At 45.6% G+C, this 17,092-nt stretch overlaps 1 protein-coding gene across 1 annotated transcript in view; it reads left to right on the top strand.

Moving 5' to 3' along the window:
* Positions 1-17,092, top strand: part of CSMD2 (CUB and Sushi multiple domains 2) — a 112,855-nt gene that overhangs the window by 71,286 nt on the left and 24,477 nt on the right. The window contains exons 26-27 of the mRNA XM_058661032.1: positions 9,363-9,536; positions 13,355-13,537. Coding sequence (XP_058517015.1) covers positions 9,363-9,536; positions 13,355-13,537 — 357 coding nt within the window. The remainder of the gene's footprint in view (positions 1-9,362; positions 9,537-13,354; positions 13,538-17,092) is intronic.

Here is a 17,092-nt window from a genome sequence, read left to right as displayed (position 1 = left end):
ACTCTGGCTTTACCATTTAACAAGCTATGTGGTTCAGGTGAAGTCCACTCTTTTTTTTATTATTACCTTTCATTTTATGACACAGTTTCATAGGCTCTGGGATTCCCCTAACCCCTCTGTGTGCCCTACCCCATGATGGATTCCTCCACCTTGTTGCAGTATTACAGTTCAAATCCAGTCATAATTCTTTCATTGCAAGCATGTACTTTGCATAGTGTCCAGTATCTTACTGTCCAGATAAATTCAACAGTTTCTTGGGGAGACCATCTCTGGTCTGAAGGCAGAGCTGGCAGAATATCGTCCCGACCCATTAAAAGCCACAACGTGACATCAACAACGGTTTACAACCTCATACAGTTAATTGACATGGTATTGAGTAACCAATATGTTAGAAAATGCAAGTTCTAACTACATCCTGTGATTACTTCATTGACATTTCAATTTTAGTATATACACAATTGGCTGCTATACACCTTAAGATGGCTATAGGGTATTATTCAGCTGTCTTGTGTCTATTTTCGTTTTTGTATTTAGTAGTTTGTAGTGTTGAAGCATGATTTTTACTGAACTTGGTGGATTTTGGGATAGTCCATGCTGGCTTATAACTCTAATAAGGCATTTGTCAACAGTTGAGGTACAGAACAGTTTTAGGAGGGGTGTGCAGAGAAATCTTCAGTACCTTAGTGAGGAATAACTTATCTTTGTGTCCTACCTAGTAACGTATATGTGAGTCCAGGCTAACCGTCTCCTGTCTGGTACTGAGCTTTTCTTGTTGTTATCTATCTAATCTAATATTTTTGGGGGGGTGGGGGACTCTGGAGCAACCCTGATGGTCATTGCAGGAGAGCTTGGGGATCCAAAGTTGGAACTAGGTAGGGGCCAAAGAAAGTTCCTCTCCTGATTCCTGAAGGAAGTTTACTGTTCTTCTGTTTCTGTGGACTGCTCAGGGTTCCTGGCTGTTGTTCCGATGACATTGGCTCCTGCGAGGAAGGATTTGGGCTTCTTCCATCCCATGTGGGAGATCCAAACAGGAGTGGATGACCTCAGAGTTCTTGGCCTCTGAAGGCACTCCACTTCCCCAAGGTCTCCTTGGCAGTTGGGATATAGTCCTTGGTGCCCATACTGATGGTCCTTGGTGAGGATCTGGGAGTCTTCAGGGTTGGGATACAAGTCTCCTCCTGTCCCCCTGCTCCACTCTGGCGTTCCCCCCCGCCGCTCTGTGCATATGACCTCCTGTTAAGAGATTGTCAGGATCGCTCTTGGTTCCCCCTGTATGTCTTTAAAGTTTTGCTACTGTCTAATGCTGATTCGAGTCTGTTGTCTATAAGTTACCTGTTATGTTCTTGATAGGTTATACTTCACGTCTTCCCAAGTGAAGACCACTCTTAGAGCCTCTGTTTCTTCATCTGTCAAAATGGTGCTAATCCTTAGCCCATGGGGTTGTCAGCATGTTAAATAGGAAAAGTCATGCCCAGCGATCAGCACAGTGCCTGGTAGATAGAAGCCACTTAGTAAACCACATTTGCTTGAATTGATCTAAGGAGAAGCAACGTAAGGGTTACAGGGCCAGGGATATTCTAAAATCCTCTGACATCCGGTTGCTGGCCTCACACTGTGTATGAGCAAAGAAGCTAACTTGGTACTTCTCTGCTGTTAAGGATGGTCCTCTGCCCATTCTACCGGCAGTACAGGTAGAGGTGTACCCAGTCCCCTGTCTTTGCTAGGACAGATATCTGTTCATCTCCTCGGCCCTGCAGTCTGGGAGTCTCCATCTCCTTATGCCCATGTGCCTGTAGCTGTAAGGAGAGCTGGTACAGCCACTCACAGCCTTTATTTCCCTTTGAGGATCCCATCTTGGCCATCTAATGCTGTTTACGGCCAGCTAGTTGTGGGGAGCGGGGTGCCAAAGCCGTTCCCCAGAATAGGAAAGTCTGTCACAGGATGGCAGCTGACCCAGGGCCAGGAGGCAGGGTTGGTCTTGCCAGCAGGTAAACAGGAAGTCACAGGGATAGGCTGATGCCCTCGCTGCGATTATGTCATTGCTACTATACTTATACATTCTGTCATTGCTACTGGCACCAAGTGGACCCACGGGGAGAAGTGATTGGTGGAAAATGGTATAAAAGCAGCCAGTAAAAGCTAAGGCGTATGGGACGAGGAGAAGAAAGATGGGGAGAAGAACGACAGACAGAAGAAGAACGGGGCAGCAGAGGGGTAGATAAGCTAAGGTAACAGCTAAGGTGTACAGGACAAGGAGAAGAATGGGGAAAAGCGGGAGAGAGGGGTACCAAAGCAATATAGACCTACGAAGAGAGGAACAGGAAGAAAAGTAGCAGAGGGCTAGAGAAGCAGGGAGAAAAGCTAAGACCAACAGGGATAAAGGCAGCAGAGAGAAGGGTATGAAAGCAGCCGCTTTTGGCAATAAGGGGTCCAGTTGCGGTTCCGGCTTTCCCCAGACCCTCAAGAGTGTGCCCCATTGTTCGTGTCGCTGCTGGTCAGCAACAGCTAGTAGTCTGGGGTTGAAAATGGACACACCTGCCCACATGGTGTAGGCTGAAATTCAGAGCTCTAAGGGTCAAACTGCTGTATCTTCTGATGAAACAAAGTTCTCACTTATCTGTTATAACCTCTGTCCCAAGGCTTATTGTACCAGATGTCAATATTAGCATCTATATGATGAATATGTAATTACATTAATAATGTGGATAACTAAGATACAGTGTATTTTTAATCATTTCACTTGAAACTGTTATTTGCAAAAAATGCACACTTGTGATTTTTAAAAACTCATACAATAATATTTTCTTTCAACTGAAGATTTAATTCATCTGTATTTTTTCTTTAGTGAGATGCAGTTCACAGACCATAAAATAAGAATCCGGTTCAGTGGTTTTAGTCTACTCATCAAGTTGTACAGCATCACCACTCATTCCAGAATGTTTTCATCAACACAGTCCAACATTTTCACTGCCACTCCTTATTTCTCACCACCCTCCCCCCACCCCGGGCAACACTAATCTACTTCCTGTCTCTGTGGAATTGCCCATTCTGTATGTTTTCTATCAGTGGCATCACACGGAGCTTTTTGTGTTGGTTCTCTTCCATGCGGTATATTTTTCAGTAACACCCCCGCCTCCTCCATATTTTGGCAGGTGTCATGACTTCATTTCTTATGTGGCAAGAACGATCCTGGAAATGAGTGTTACCACCCTGTATTTGTCCATTCATCAGCTGGTAGATATTTCCACTTCTGGGTATTCCTTTGGGCTGCTATGAACAGTGTTGCCGTCAACATCTGTGGGCAGGTTTGTGTGTGAACTTGTGTTGCCTGGCAGTAGACTTGGAGTGAAATTACCAAGTCACCTGGGAACTCTGTGCTTCATCTTTAGAGGGACTGCTCAAGGGTTTTCTAGAATGGCTTCACATTGTCATTCCTCCCAGCAGAGTGTAAGGGTTCCACTTTTTTTTATATGAGCACATAAACTTGTTATTACTGTTTTTTCATCATGGTAGATGTGTATTGGTAGCTTCTTGTAGATTTCCTATCTCCTAAATCACCAGTGACATTGAGTGTCTTTGGTAGACTGATTGGCTGTCGGTATATCTACTTTAGAGAAATGTATAGTCAAGTCCGTATTTTAATTGGGTCATTTGACTGTAACAGGTCTTTATGTTTTTTGGATAGCAAGTATTGTCTCCATTCTGGAGATGGTCTTTTTTTTTTTTTTTTTAGCTTCTTGGTTGCATCCTTTGATGTGTGCTGGTTTTTAATTTGAGCAAAGTCAAATTTATCTGCTTTTTTTCCTTTGACTCCCAGTAGAAACATTTTCACTGTTTCATGGTTGTGATGACCTTGTTTTAGTAGACTAACTGCCTGACTGTATCTATAAGATCCAAGTGCATGTTAATTGGACTTTGGGAAATTGTAAATGACTTCACATTTCCCCAGATGAAACCACTCAAGGAAAATCACCTGTTCCTTCCAGGTGACAGCAGACCACTTTCATTGATATGGATGTACATGGACCAAAGATAATGCGTGACCCAGGCCTGTTACTGTATGCCATTTCATTATAAGACAATGAAAGACAGTACCTGGGGAGAGATAGCCATAGTCCAACTCCCATCCCTAGAGTCTCGGAACCAGCCTCGGGCTCTTTTCTTTTTGCTGTGATACTCAGCACAACCTTTATTCAACCACAAATTACTGAGTCATATTGTCTGCTTTTGCTGAATTATAATTTGATCAGCTGTTTCTTCCAATCCCCTGATACATGTGCATTTTGCATAATGAAAGAGCACTTACAATATTAGGAGTATGGAATATCTATCTATCTTGCCTATTTTTATCTACACATTTAAGCTTCATTTGTAGTTAGCATCTAGCCACTAAAATAACCTAGAGAGTCCCCATTTAGACATGGACAAGAACACTAAAACATTTTAAATTTTTTTTCACGTTGACAAATTGACTTCCTTGGTTTTTATGCAGATGAACACTGAACGAATGAAAGTCATTTCTCTTTATCACACCTCCTTTACTTGTTCTTCCCTCTCCACAGCAGCCAGATGGTATTGTCATTGTTTTATTTTTTTGTCAAAAACATTATTGTTGTTGACTTCTTCCTCCTTTGAAGGAGTGAACCTACGACAAGAATAAAGCAGTATGCTGTTCGCTAGTTGCCTGTTGTACATATTCACAGGGAGCTTGGATGGAGCCAATGACAGAAATTTCAGGCACTGCATGCACTTTTTTTTTCAGAAACTAATTGTTAGAGCCACAATTCAACACTCTCCTCGAATCTCCCCATGAATAAGTTTAGACCCAAATAAGAATCAGAAAAAAAATAGCCAAGCACTGTCGCAGAAATCATCAGGGGTAGCCCATATAAATGTATATGTATACATGCCAGTGACATGGATGAAAGTAAAAATTGAAAGCTGGAAACAACCCAGTGTTCGTAAACAAACACAATATAATCATATTGTGTGATGGTAGCCAACATAAATGATGACCCTACTCTAGTCACCTTTATGGACTGTCCTAGGTGGCACAGAGGCTGGTCTGTGTAACCTGTAAGATGGAAATGACAGCAAGTGACATTGTCACTTCTGCCTTTCTCTCTTGGGTCAGTCAACAGTCAATAGTAAACCCTTCAGTGACTGTAGCCATAGCCAACATCCTGGCTGGACCTGATGGGTCACCCAGCCAAACACTCTCAGATCCTTAGCCTGTAGACACCATGAGCCGTAATTAATCTATTGTGAGTGAAGTTTGGAGGAAATTTGTTGTGTGGCAATAACGGCAATAGAAAACTACACCAAATGGTGTGCTACATGGCAGGGGTTGATAAACTGTGGTTCATGGGCCTGATTTTCTATGGCCCTGGAGCATTATATTTAAATACATATACACACCCTGAATACCACATGTTATGTATATATATACTATGTGTTTATGTGTGTATGATTTTAATCCTGTTTTTTTCATTATAAAACATCTCTGATATGAAATACTTATACATTAGGTAGGATGCAGTGCAATATTTCAGTACATACACAGAGTAAGCTGATAAAGCCAGGCAGCTAACTTTTCATTTCCTTATCTTTGTGTTTGCGGCCTACCAAATCCTCTCTTCCAGTTCTTTATGCAGAGCATAATGCCTCATTGTGAACTGGTCATCCCACTGTGTTCTCTAATATAGGAACTTAATATTTCAACATGACTGCATTTTGGTCCCTGTGACCCAGCATCTAACTCCCTGCCCATTCCCCTTCCAGCCTCTAATACTCACTATTCCAAGTTCAGATAAAACATTCTTTTCCACTGTTTTTTATCATGAGGAGGAAGAAAAATATGGATCAGAGACTATGCATGAACCTCAGAGATTAAAGTGTTATTGTCTTGCCCCTTGCAGCAAGCTTGCCAACCCTACTCTATTGGAACAATGATGGATGAACTATTGCTCCACACGACAGAAGCTAAATACAAGTTATGTAATGTAGGATCCCATTTATGTAAAACTCAAAAGCAAAGCAGGCACAAACCTGACTTCTGGTAATACAAGTTAAGACAGTGTTCACCTTGAGCAGGTGTGGTGGGAGGTGAAGGATGTGAGGAGCTTCCAGGGCACAAATGATCTTTCTTGATCAAGGGGTCATAGATACCGGAGTCTCATCCATGTATTCACTTTGTGGCAGTTCATGAAGCTGCACAGTATGACTGTTGTGTGTTCTGCAAGTGTGTTGTTCTATATGTATGTCCATCAGAAAAGAATCTATTTGAGAAACTATTAGAGAGTTAAGATAGGATAGATTTTAGGAGACAAAAGTATTTAATGAACATTCAAGGAATTGTTAGAACTGTACCTGGAGACTCCATTCCTTTCAGAAGAGGGGGAATCAGAGGTGCCATCCAGATGTTGCTGCAGAAGATGATGTGTTACCAAGCAGGAGAGTGTGGACTCTATCACATGGCAAGTTTCCAGAATTGATTCTTCAAGTTCCTTGTCCTTGCCATGCCTCCTTCTCCTTATCAGTAAGGTGGCGACTAAAACAGTGCCTACCTCAGAGAGTTGTGGTAAGGAATAAACAGCAAACCCTTGAAACTTGCTGTATGAGTTAGCCATTGCTGAATAGCAAAGCTTAGTGACTTAACAGAAACTATGTTTTCTCATAGTTTTGTAGACCAGAAATTTGGGTAGACCTTGGAAGGTACAATAATTTGGGTTCTCCAAAGAAACAGAACCAAGAGAAGGCATAATGTCAGAAGAAACAGAGAGAGGTTTGCCCTAAGGAGCATGTTCACTAGATTGTGAAAGCTGAGAATCCCCAGAGTTCCAGCAAGCAAGCTGGAGAGCCAGGAGAGCTGAGAGTGTAAATTCCAGTCTGAGTCTGTGGACCAAAGAGATGACTGATATCTGAGCTCAGAGATAGGCGCCCAGGCAGAAAGAAGTCCCTTCTCCACCTTTGTGCCCGCTTCTGGCTTTCAAAGGATTAGAAGAGATCTATTCACTTTGGGGAGGACCAGCTGCCCAGTCTACCCACAAGCACCCACACAGATATACCCAAAATAATGTTGGTCTAAACATCTGGACACCTGTGGCCTAGTCCTGTTCACACATAAAACCAACAATGCCAGCAAGGATGGCTCATCTATACTGCATAGCTCAGTGAGGACCAGAGAATCCAAAATGACCTTGCGTGTCTGTTTGGGGCCCCAGAGGTGGCCATCGGCTCAGAAGAAGGCTAGATCTATGTCTTAAGTTCAGAACTCAGAATTCTCAGAATTGTCTTATTGATGAAGGCAAGTCACAAAACCAGCCTGGATCCAAGGGCAGAGGAAATAACAGTTTGCACTGCCTGGAATGGGAAGAGTGGTGAGCGTGCTCAGGGATGGGAGAAGTTAGTGGCTGTCCTTGCAGACAGCAAGCTAGTGACATTTCATGTCCTCTGCACGCACAGGATATCACCCCTTCACCTCAAGAACCCCAATGACATATCTATTCTGTTTCAATGATCTCTTGTGTAACTAATTAGACAAAGCATTAAGTGACTTCATGCAGTAATCATTTCACTATCCTTGATTGGTAAATTGGGTAGGATTTAAGGAGACAGCTCATCTCTTTTGCATATGTTGTTGATTGTTGTGCTCCAACTGGACCATAAAATCTAAGATGTCCTCACTCTAATGTTGAGACCTTGGTGCTGGTAGTTGACAGAAAAATTGTGGTTGGTCTCAGCGTAGTCTCTCTTGCCACAGAATGTCCTGGCATTCAGTGGTTCAGGCAAGATTGCCTTGCACAGCAGCAGTAGTGTTCCAAGTACTTTATAGGCTGCAACTGGCCCAGTGACACTCCTAGTGCAGTCCATCATTCAGAGCCAGTCCAAAGGCCAGCTCATGTCCAAGAGGAAGGGAAGCAGGCTCCAGCTCTTGATGGGAAGAATTGTCAGCAGCAGTCTTTGCAGATCATCCCCCACAAACCCTTAAAAGAGTACTGCACACATACCAAGATCACAGTGAGAAGTGGGAGCACCTGGGACCTTCCAGCCCTCCCTGACTCTGCCAACAGTTCATCATCAAGAACAATTTGGTCCCACTCTTGATCACCTCTCCTGGTCAGTATCCAGGCCATGCCTGTCTGGGTATAATGATGACCGTAAGCGCCTCCTACCAGACCCCAAGACTTAATCTAAGTCTTCATCATCTCTTTGGGAACTACTGCAACAACCCTTTCTTTCTTGGCCTGCCCTAGTATCTCTCCACTCAGTAACCTGAGCTTGTTCAAGGTAGATCAGAGTCCATCCTTCACTGCTGTCCCATTGTGCTTAGAATCATATCTAAATTTCACACTATGACCTGACCCCAGAGAGCCTCCACTCCATCTTCTTCCGTTCTTCTCTTGTTCATTCTGTCCAGCATCCCTGGCTTTCTTGCTGTTCTTCAGACACACCAAGCTCATTCTGTCCTCTGAGCTCTTACGTCTGAGGTTCCTTTCCTTGTGACACTCTTGCTCCTGATTTCGCACAGCTGGCCTCTCCTTGCTGTTCGCAAGCAGCACCTTCACCTCACTCCCAGATACTCTTTACCTGATGCATCTTTCTTCTGTTTCACTGACACCCCTGGAATCACCTATCTTCTTCTTTGCACTCTCTCTTCTCCGTTGGACAATAAGCTCAGTGAGCACTTGGACTTGGCTCTCCCTAACATGTAGAACTGTGCCTTGCACATAACAAGCACTCACTGAGTCAATGAATGAACCTGGGGATCCGTCAACCTGTCAAAAGTGATGGGAAGGCCAAGCCCAATGATGCAACAGCCCCATCCTGCCCTAGTCAGTGTGTTTCAGTTCTGGTATTCTTACCCTATCACTGGCTTTCCTAGTTGTACTTTAGCAATTTAGGAAAGTGTGTGTCAGAATCCACTGGGCATAACTTAAAATACAACTGTAGAATGGAGTTGAAAAAGAACTGTAACCTGCCTTTATCCTTGTTCAAGGCCAATGCAGATAATCCGTGAATGTCAGAGCTCCCCGTGCCATACGTATGTCATGTGGACCACCTGTCTGCCCAGAGACATTTGGAGTGTGTCCTGTGGTAGAGAGGAATTAAAGAATAGCAAACAGAGAAACAAGACCAAAGAAATTGATATTGTGGACCTACTGCATGCTGAGTAGTCACTACTCTCCCCTTCTGTGGTTGGGAACTGTACAGGGAGGTGGCTAAGCATTGCCAGGTGCTTCAGGACAAACTTAAGGGTTTCTCTGCTTCCCTGACTCCTGCTACAAGAAGCTTGAGGGTGTGTTATGCGTTGTAGATCAAGTTCCAAGCAGAGGTGCTAAAATGTGTGCTCTTCCTCACAGTGGTGTCCTGTGGTCACCCAGGCTCCCCTCCACATGCCCAGATGTCGGGGGACAGCTTCACCGTGGGCTCCATCGTGCGGTACAGCTGCACTGGCAAGCGGATGCTGGTGGGAAACGCTACCCGCATGTGTGGGCTGGATGGACACTGGACTGGCTCCCTACCACACTGCTCAGGTATAGAGCATGGTACTAAGGCAAGGTGGTCAGGAGGAATGCCTGGCAGATGGGAAGTGGATGAGCTCCCAAGGTGTGAGTGTGATTGATTGATTGATTGATTGAAGGGAGCCCTCATCCCTTGGCTTGCAGGTGGACAGCACAGCTAGACAATATCCCTGCTGGACTTCAACCTTCAAGTTCCAGTTTCATTCCCTTAATCAGCATTGTCCACTCCCATGCATTCAAGGAGCTCCCAGGACAGCCCTAATCTCTCATACACCCTCGCCTATGCTCATTTCTTCCCTGCGTTAAATTTCTGGGTCCCAGCTTGCTTTCTCCCCCACCTTGCCCCATGTCCTGTCTGCTTAGTGGGGACAAATATTCTCCCCTACCACCCTGAGACACCAGTCAGTCCACAAACTTCTACAGGCAAATCCATTTCACCACTGACCTATAAGCACAGTGACCTGCTATCCAAGTAGGAAATATAGGAACTGCCAGGTTGCCTGCCCTGTTCTCCAAGCCAGAAATTCCTCTGGAATGCTGTCCAACAGAGCAAAAGAATTGTCCTGCAGGTATCAAGAACCACTAAGCTAGAAAACAAGTACCTTGCAGCTCTGTCTTCTTTAAAGTGATCCTGCTCAGCCCTGGGAAGCGTTCCTGTGCAGTATATTATCCTCAAGAGATAACAGAGGGACTATCGGTTAATACCAGTATTCCATATGAGCACCAGTTCAAAGTCCCAACTGCTCCAGCTCCTTGTTAATGAGCCTGGGAAAGCAGCAGAAGATGGCCTAAGTGCTTGGACACCTGCATACATCTGGGAGACTCAGATGAAACTCTTGGCTCCTGGCTTTGGCCTGGCCCCATTCTGGCTATTGCAGCTGTTAAGCGGGTGAACCAAAAAGTGGAGGTGCTCTCTTGCTCTCTCTCGTGCTGTGTCTGTGTGTGTCCTTCTGTCTCTATAACTGCTTACAAGAAGACAAATCATTAAAAAAGAAAAAAGAGGCAGTTGCTTACAAGGATCATGGTTCTATAGGAATCCCATCTGGGTACTGAAGTCAACTCTCCAACTCTGGCCATGCCAGCTCCCTTCCAGAAGTAAAGACCCCACCTTTTCCTAATTCAGCAGCCTTCTCCCAGTGCGAGATGTCCATCATCAGCTGAGCAGCTGTTCTTGCAGCCAAGTTTCCCAGATAAGTCTGTCTACCAAAATCAAGGTCAATGCCAGAATATTGAACCAGATGTTTGTTAGGTCTGCCTAAAAACTGCCCAAGACTGTTCTCAGACACATCCCTCGGTCTCATTACCCAGCACATAGACCTATTAATCTATCCTCACACAGTTAATGACCGGGGCAGGTCTACATGTGTATCCTGAGCACTTCCCTGGCATAAGCTAGAGGAAGAACTGCCTACTAAGCCCCTGACTTCTTTCTGTTGGGCCTCCTGGAGCAGGTGACTTGGGAGCATAGTGTGGGAAAGGCAGGGTAATATACAATGAGGCCTCCTGGGTGTCTTCAGAACATGTCCCAGGAGTAAAGGACATTCCCAGCAATAAAAGGAGCTAAGTAGATACGTGCCGCTCTCCCTGTTGAGAAAATCCATTTGCCTGGAACAAGGTACCTCCTCCCAGACACTGGGCTGATGGTGTTCTTAGGGTGCCTTTGATCTGCTAGAAGGATGTTTGTTCTGCATGGACAAGGAAAAGACAGAGTAGAGGAAGAAAGGAAGAAAGAAAGAAAAAAATAAAGGAAGTAGAGAGAGGAAGGAAGGAAGGAAGGAAGGAAGGAAGGAAAAGCACCTCCTACCCATTAGCATATGTGACCCAACCACATGTTCATACTCCTGACCCATGGCAGGGGAGCCAGGTTTTGCTATCACAGATGCTAACCTTCCTTCCCAGTGTTGGCCAAGGTTTGAACGACTGGAAATATTAAGATACAATTATTATGTAGAACCTCTAAAACCCATCTGCGCCTCCCACATGACCCTTGTGTAGCTTCCCCAGGAGTAGTCCTGCCAGCAGAGGAAAGGGCTCCCAGGCAGAGACAAGTGAACTCCCTGCAGGCATGGCAAGTGAGAAGCAAGAAAGGAGCTTCCAGAGGGCATGGACTGTCCTTTAGGAGAGGTGCCTTCGGCTGCTTCACCCCTGATCCTGCCTCATTTCTCCTGTGTATCCAGCAAAGATGGACGTGAGATTCAGGGATAGCACCTTCCTGGAGACATTTAAGAACACAATTAGAAGAAATTCTATCAATGCAGGGCTGGGGAATGAATGAATGAACCCTAAATGCCTTAGATAAGGAAAATCAGCAACCAGGAATAATGGTAGGTACAGAGGTAGTTGCTGCCTTCCTGAGACTTACAGATGTCATCTCCGTGGCAGCAGCTCGTGACAGGTCTGAGAAACACAGTCAAGCATCCCAGTCGCATATTTGGCCTCATTCAGTGGACCAGGATGATGGCCAACAAAGCACCCTGTGTCATGAACTCCAGGCCAACTGGGGGCATGCAGAGACTTCTGGGACCTGAGACCCCCACGAAGGGGTCCATTGCCCACCTCTCCAGCCTCACCGTCTTTGCTGACAAAGACGTGGCCCTGAGGGGCAGTTTTCTGGCCCAGAGTTCCTTACAGCCCCCAACACAGCAGTCCAGACAGAACAAGCTCCTTCAACTGGGGAACCGCACCCACCATATGCCTGTTTCACAGCAGAATTGGCTGTAGCTGAGGCCAACTAGCCAGTGTGGGAGGGAGAGCTACCTGCCACCCTGGATGCCCTCAAGGAGACCCAGCACTGCCTATTGCCCGAGTTCCAACCTGGGAAACTTCAAGATCAAAAAAACCCTCAGCAAAGTTGGCAGACTCCTCTTCTTCCCAGTGTTCAGGTTGGAGGTTAAATGAGTCTCCTGAGGAAGGAAAGGGGAGAAAATAAAGTTGTATGGCATACTCCCAAGCTAAAGAAACAAAGCAGACATGATCCCAGGCTGGCAGGTTGGTGGAGACCTAAGTGAAGGGACATGTTACAAATGGATGCCCCCATGGGTTCATGAGGGGAGAGATTCCATGAAAACCGGATGTGCTGTCCTCCCGGGCGATTGTCGGTATCCCACAGCATCCTCCTCCTTCCTCGTGCTTGGCCTGGTTGAACTGGAGAACGTCTCCTTTCCATCTCTGTGGTGTAAGGCCTTCTCAAGCCCGCAGGTGCCAGGTCCTGCAGCTATGTCTCCTGTCCTCTTGGGTCCTTAGCACTTTCCCAAGTGTCCCCAAACCCTTTCAGAAGCCAGGTAAATGCAGGAATGTAGCAAGAGGCCAGGAATGCTACAAGCTAGCTAGAACATGTAATTTAGAACTCACTTCCTTGCCTGATTTGTGAGTAGTGAGTACTGCAAGTTGCAGTATCAGACACCTCAGACAGTTACACTTCTCTATAGTGAGATTTCGAAATAAATAGCAAATGTGTCCAAACACCACAAGATACACAATTGTTCCTTGTCAGCAAAAATAAAATAAGTGAGTGAGTGTTTGGCCTAGCAATTTAGACCCCAGGGAAGACACATCCTATATGGGAGTGTCTGAGTTCAGGACCTGACTCTGGCCCCTGGCTCCAGTTTCCTGTTGATGCAAACCCTGCAGCACAGCAGTGACATCTCCAGTGGTTGGGGTCCTGACACTCACACAAAAGGCCTCGGTTGAGTTCCTGGTTCCCATCTTTGACCCAGTCCAGCCCTGGCTGTTATGGGCATCCAGAGAGAGAATCAACCTCTCTCTCTCTTTCTCTACCCTCCTCCCTTTTCTTCCAAAGGCAATGAGTTTTGTTTGGTTCTGACCCACAGGAACCAGCGCAGGAGTTTGTGGCGATCCTGGCATTCCAGCCCATGGCATCCGACTGGGGGATAGCTTTGCTCCGGGCAGCCTGATGCGCTTCAGCTGTGAGGCTGGATACACACTCCGCGGATCCTCTGAACGAACCTGCCAAGCCAACAGCTCATGGAGTGGCTCGCAGCCTGAGTGTGGAGGTAATGTATGTGACCATTCTGCTTCCCCCCTTTGCCAAACCCCAGCACCCTGCCCCTGTTTGCTATGCAACTCATTCACCCTCCCAGAGAAAACCCATGGCCCTAGGTGGGCTGTTAGACAGTTCCCACTCATCTTAAAAATGTATTTATTTTTAAAATGAGTGGGAAGGAGGAGAGACAGAGAGGAAGATCTTCCATCTGCTCATTCACTCCCCAAGTGGCCACAATGTCCGGAGCTGAGCCCATCCGAAGCCAGGAGCCAGGAGCTTCTTCTGGGTCTCTTGTGCAGATGCAGAGTCCCAAGGCTTTGGGCTGTCCTCAACTGGTTTCCCAGACCACAAGCAGTAATCTGGATGAGAAGCAGAGCTGCCAGGAAATGAACCGGCTCCCATAAGGGATCCTGGAGCATGCAAGGCGAGGACTTTAGCCACTAGGCTACTATGCCAGACCCCCTACTCATTTTTTTTTTAACATCACCACATCGATCACCCCCTACTCATTTTTATTAGTAATCCAAAGACAACCTGTAACTAAGAAGAAAACAAAAGAAGGCTAAACTTAGCCCATGAATTGATCCATTTTCCATATAACTTCATTCAGTAACAATGTGCCAGATGTGGTGATGTGAGCTGGGGATGCGCTGTAGCCAATACAGACACACTGCTGTGGGCTGAACGCTAGTGGCCCTGCAAATTCCCTGTGTGGAAGCCTAACCAGCAACACGACAGCGACGGAAAGAGGGGCTCCTGGAGACAGCTCGAGCTCTCGTGAGGGGAGTCAGTGCCCTCGCACAGAGGCTCCAGGGAGTTCCTTCCCCTCCTAGCATGCGGGGACACACAGGAAGCTGCCATCTTTGGACCAGCAAGGGTCCTCACCGGAAGTAGAGTCAGCACTGCCTTGGTCTCAGGCATCCCAGCCTTGGGATTGTGTTTCATCCACCAGGTTGTGATGTTTACTTAGGGCAGCCGGAACGAATGAAGATGACTATCATGTGGTTCTCTGAGAGCTCTCTATCTACGGGAAGTAGCAGACACTCCAAGTGCCTGGATAAATACCAATCCAGTCAGAAATGCTGTCAAAACCACCTAGGTCCTCAGTGCTCCCTGAGGGAGGGCAGTGGAGGAAATTCTGTTTCTCTGTTCGCTCCTACATTTGGGAGGAAAGAACATTCTCCTAAAGATTTGTTCATTTCTATTGGAAAAGCAGATTTAGAAATACAAGGAGAGACACACAAACACACAGACACTCTCCAAATGGCCACAATGGCTACAACTGAGCTGATTTGATCCAAAACCAAGAGCCAGGAGCTTCTTCTGGGTCTCCCATGTGGGTGCAGGATCCCAAGGACTTGAGCCATCCTCACTGCTTACCCAGACCACAAGCAGGAAGCTGGATGGAAATTAGAGCTGCCAGGACACAAACTGGTGCCCATTTGGGTTCTTGGTGCTTGAAGGTGGAGAATTCATCAATGAAACCGTCACACCAGCCCCAGGAAAAAAGCATTTTTAAAGTCTGTCTCTGGATGAATGTTTGACACACAGTGGCTTAAGTCTCTATGTCCCATGTCAGAGTTCCTAGTTACATCCTGGCTACTCCACTTGGGAACCAACTTCTTGCACCTGGAAGACAGTCGGTGATGGTCCAAGTAGTTGTGTCCCCACCCTCCATTTGGGAAGAGGCAGATTGAGTTCTGGGTTCCTAGTTTCAGCCTTGCCCAGCCCCATTCGTTTTATGGAAAAAAAAAAAACCAGATGGAAATCTCTCTGTCTGTCTCTCTCTCTTTTCAAATAAAATGAAAATACTAGATCTTTTTTTTAAATTGAAAACCTGTTTGTTCAAACATGTTACAGCTGCTCCCATGAATTTCTTCTTATTATTAAATAAGTACAGCCAGCCTGCCTAACACACTCATACACTCTTTAATGCAAGAAGTGTATTAAGCAGCTGAGGGAGAAGATACAGAAGAGCTCTGACAGGACGGCAGGTGGCAGTGGGGACAGGACCAGGCAGAGCGCAGTTTCCAAGCAACAGTGAGGCTCGCGGCAGGCAGTGAATCATTTAGTTAAAATCACAGCAGTATACACCAGGCTGCTTTTGCTTAGACCCATTTTACTGTACGGAGAGGTGGAATTTATCCAGGCAATTTAGACATGGGCAGTAAGTGGTCGGGGCAGTGCAAAGCATGGTCATGATGGAACTGGGTGTCTGAACTGGGCCAGGAGGTGGCAGGTTCCTTTGTGGAGTAAGAGGCAGTGAAAAGTGGGTGGGGTCAGTGAGTAGGAGTTGTAGAGTAGTCCTGCAGGATAAGGGGGACATGTTCTGGCCCTGATCAGTAGACACCTGCCCGGAAATGAGACCTGTCGTCTGCCCAGAAGCCTGGAGATACTGTTTGTGAGAATTTTGGAGACACTGCAAGGGAAGTTTGTGGTAGGGGGACAGACAGTGAAATGTACATGACCCATGTTGCTTTCCTACCCCGTGCCAGAATGGGGTCAGTTACCACATCAGGCATGTTCAACAACAGAAAGTGGGCGTGAATTTTGTAGGGGTGGGGGTGTCCCAGACACACATATTCAGCTCTTAGAATTTGGCATGCTCCCCTTGGCAAGCTTCCACCGACCCTCTCAGGTTTGCTTCTTGTCTCAAATGTTTGTTTATTCATTTCTACTTATTGTAAAGGCAGAATGACAGAGACAATGAAACTGGGGTCTTTCATCCATTTGGTTCATTTTTCAAATGCCCACAACAGCCAGGACTGGGTCTAGTTGAAGCCAGGAGCCAGCCACTCCATCCACGTGGATAACAGGGACCCAAATATCTAAGTGGTCACCGGCTGCCTTCCAGATGCGCCAGCAGGAACTGGATCATCAGTCGAGCTGGACTCAAACCCAGGCACTCCAACAAGGGCTGCAGTCTACTCACATTTTCATCTCTTACTTCAATTCACTACTTTCTTCTTACTGCTCACTTTCCCTCGAATATAATTCTTATTACATCATATTTTACTTCTTCTATAGGCAGGTGTCTTATAGCAGGCCAATTTCCTCAGGGGCAAAGGACCTAACTGGATCACTGTTGTCTTCCACACAGCTAACAACCCAAATATGTGTTGAGTTAATAGACATTAGGGCTCATCCATTGTGTGAATTAACATGAATTATTTTGTAGATTTTTTTAAACCGTGTAAGTATTGTATAAGCTTTAAAGTTAGGTTAAACCAAATCAAAGATTAAAAGCATGTGATCTCTAAATATCAAATCCCCAATGAAAAATTAGTTGAGCTGGTGATTTAATAACCCAGAGAATTATTACAGCTGACTTGAATAAATGGAATTTGACTGTGACATGTAGCCTAAGGACAGAGAACTGAAAATAAATCTTAAACTGCTTTCAACCATCATGTTACTAGTAATAATATTACATTACTATCCTGAAACTATTGCTATTTTGAAAGGATGTATTAGCTACACAGAGCATATATGGATGAAATAAATACAACTAGATGACAGACATTAGGACCCAATATTTTGAGCATAAAGGATTTAAAAACAGAGA

This window comes from Ochotona princeps, chromosome 2 (genome assembly GCF_030435755.1).
Source record: "Ochotona princeps isolate mOchPri1 chromosome 2, mOchPri1.hap1, whole genome shotgun sequence".
Taxonomy (NCBI): domain Eukaryota; kingdom Metazoa; phylum Chordata; class Mammalia; order Lagomorpha; family Ochotonidae; genus Ochotona; species Ochotona princeps.
This window is presented reverse-complemented; position numbering and strand designations above follow the sequence as displayed.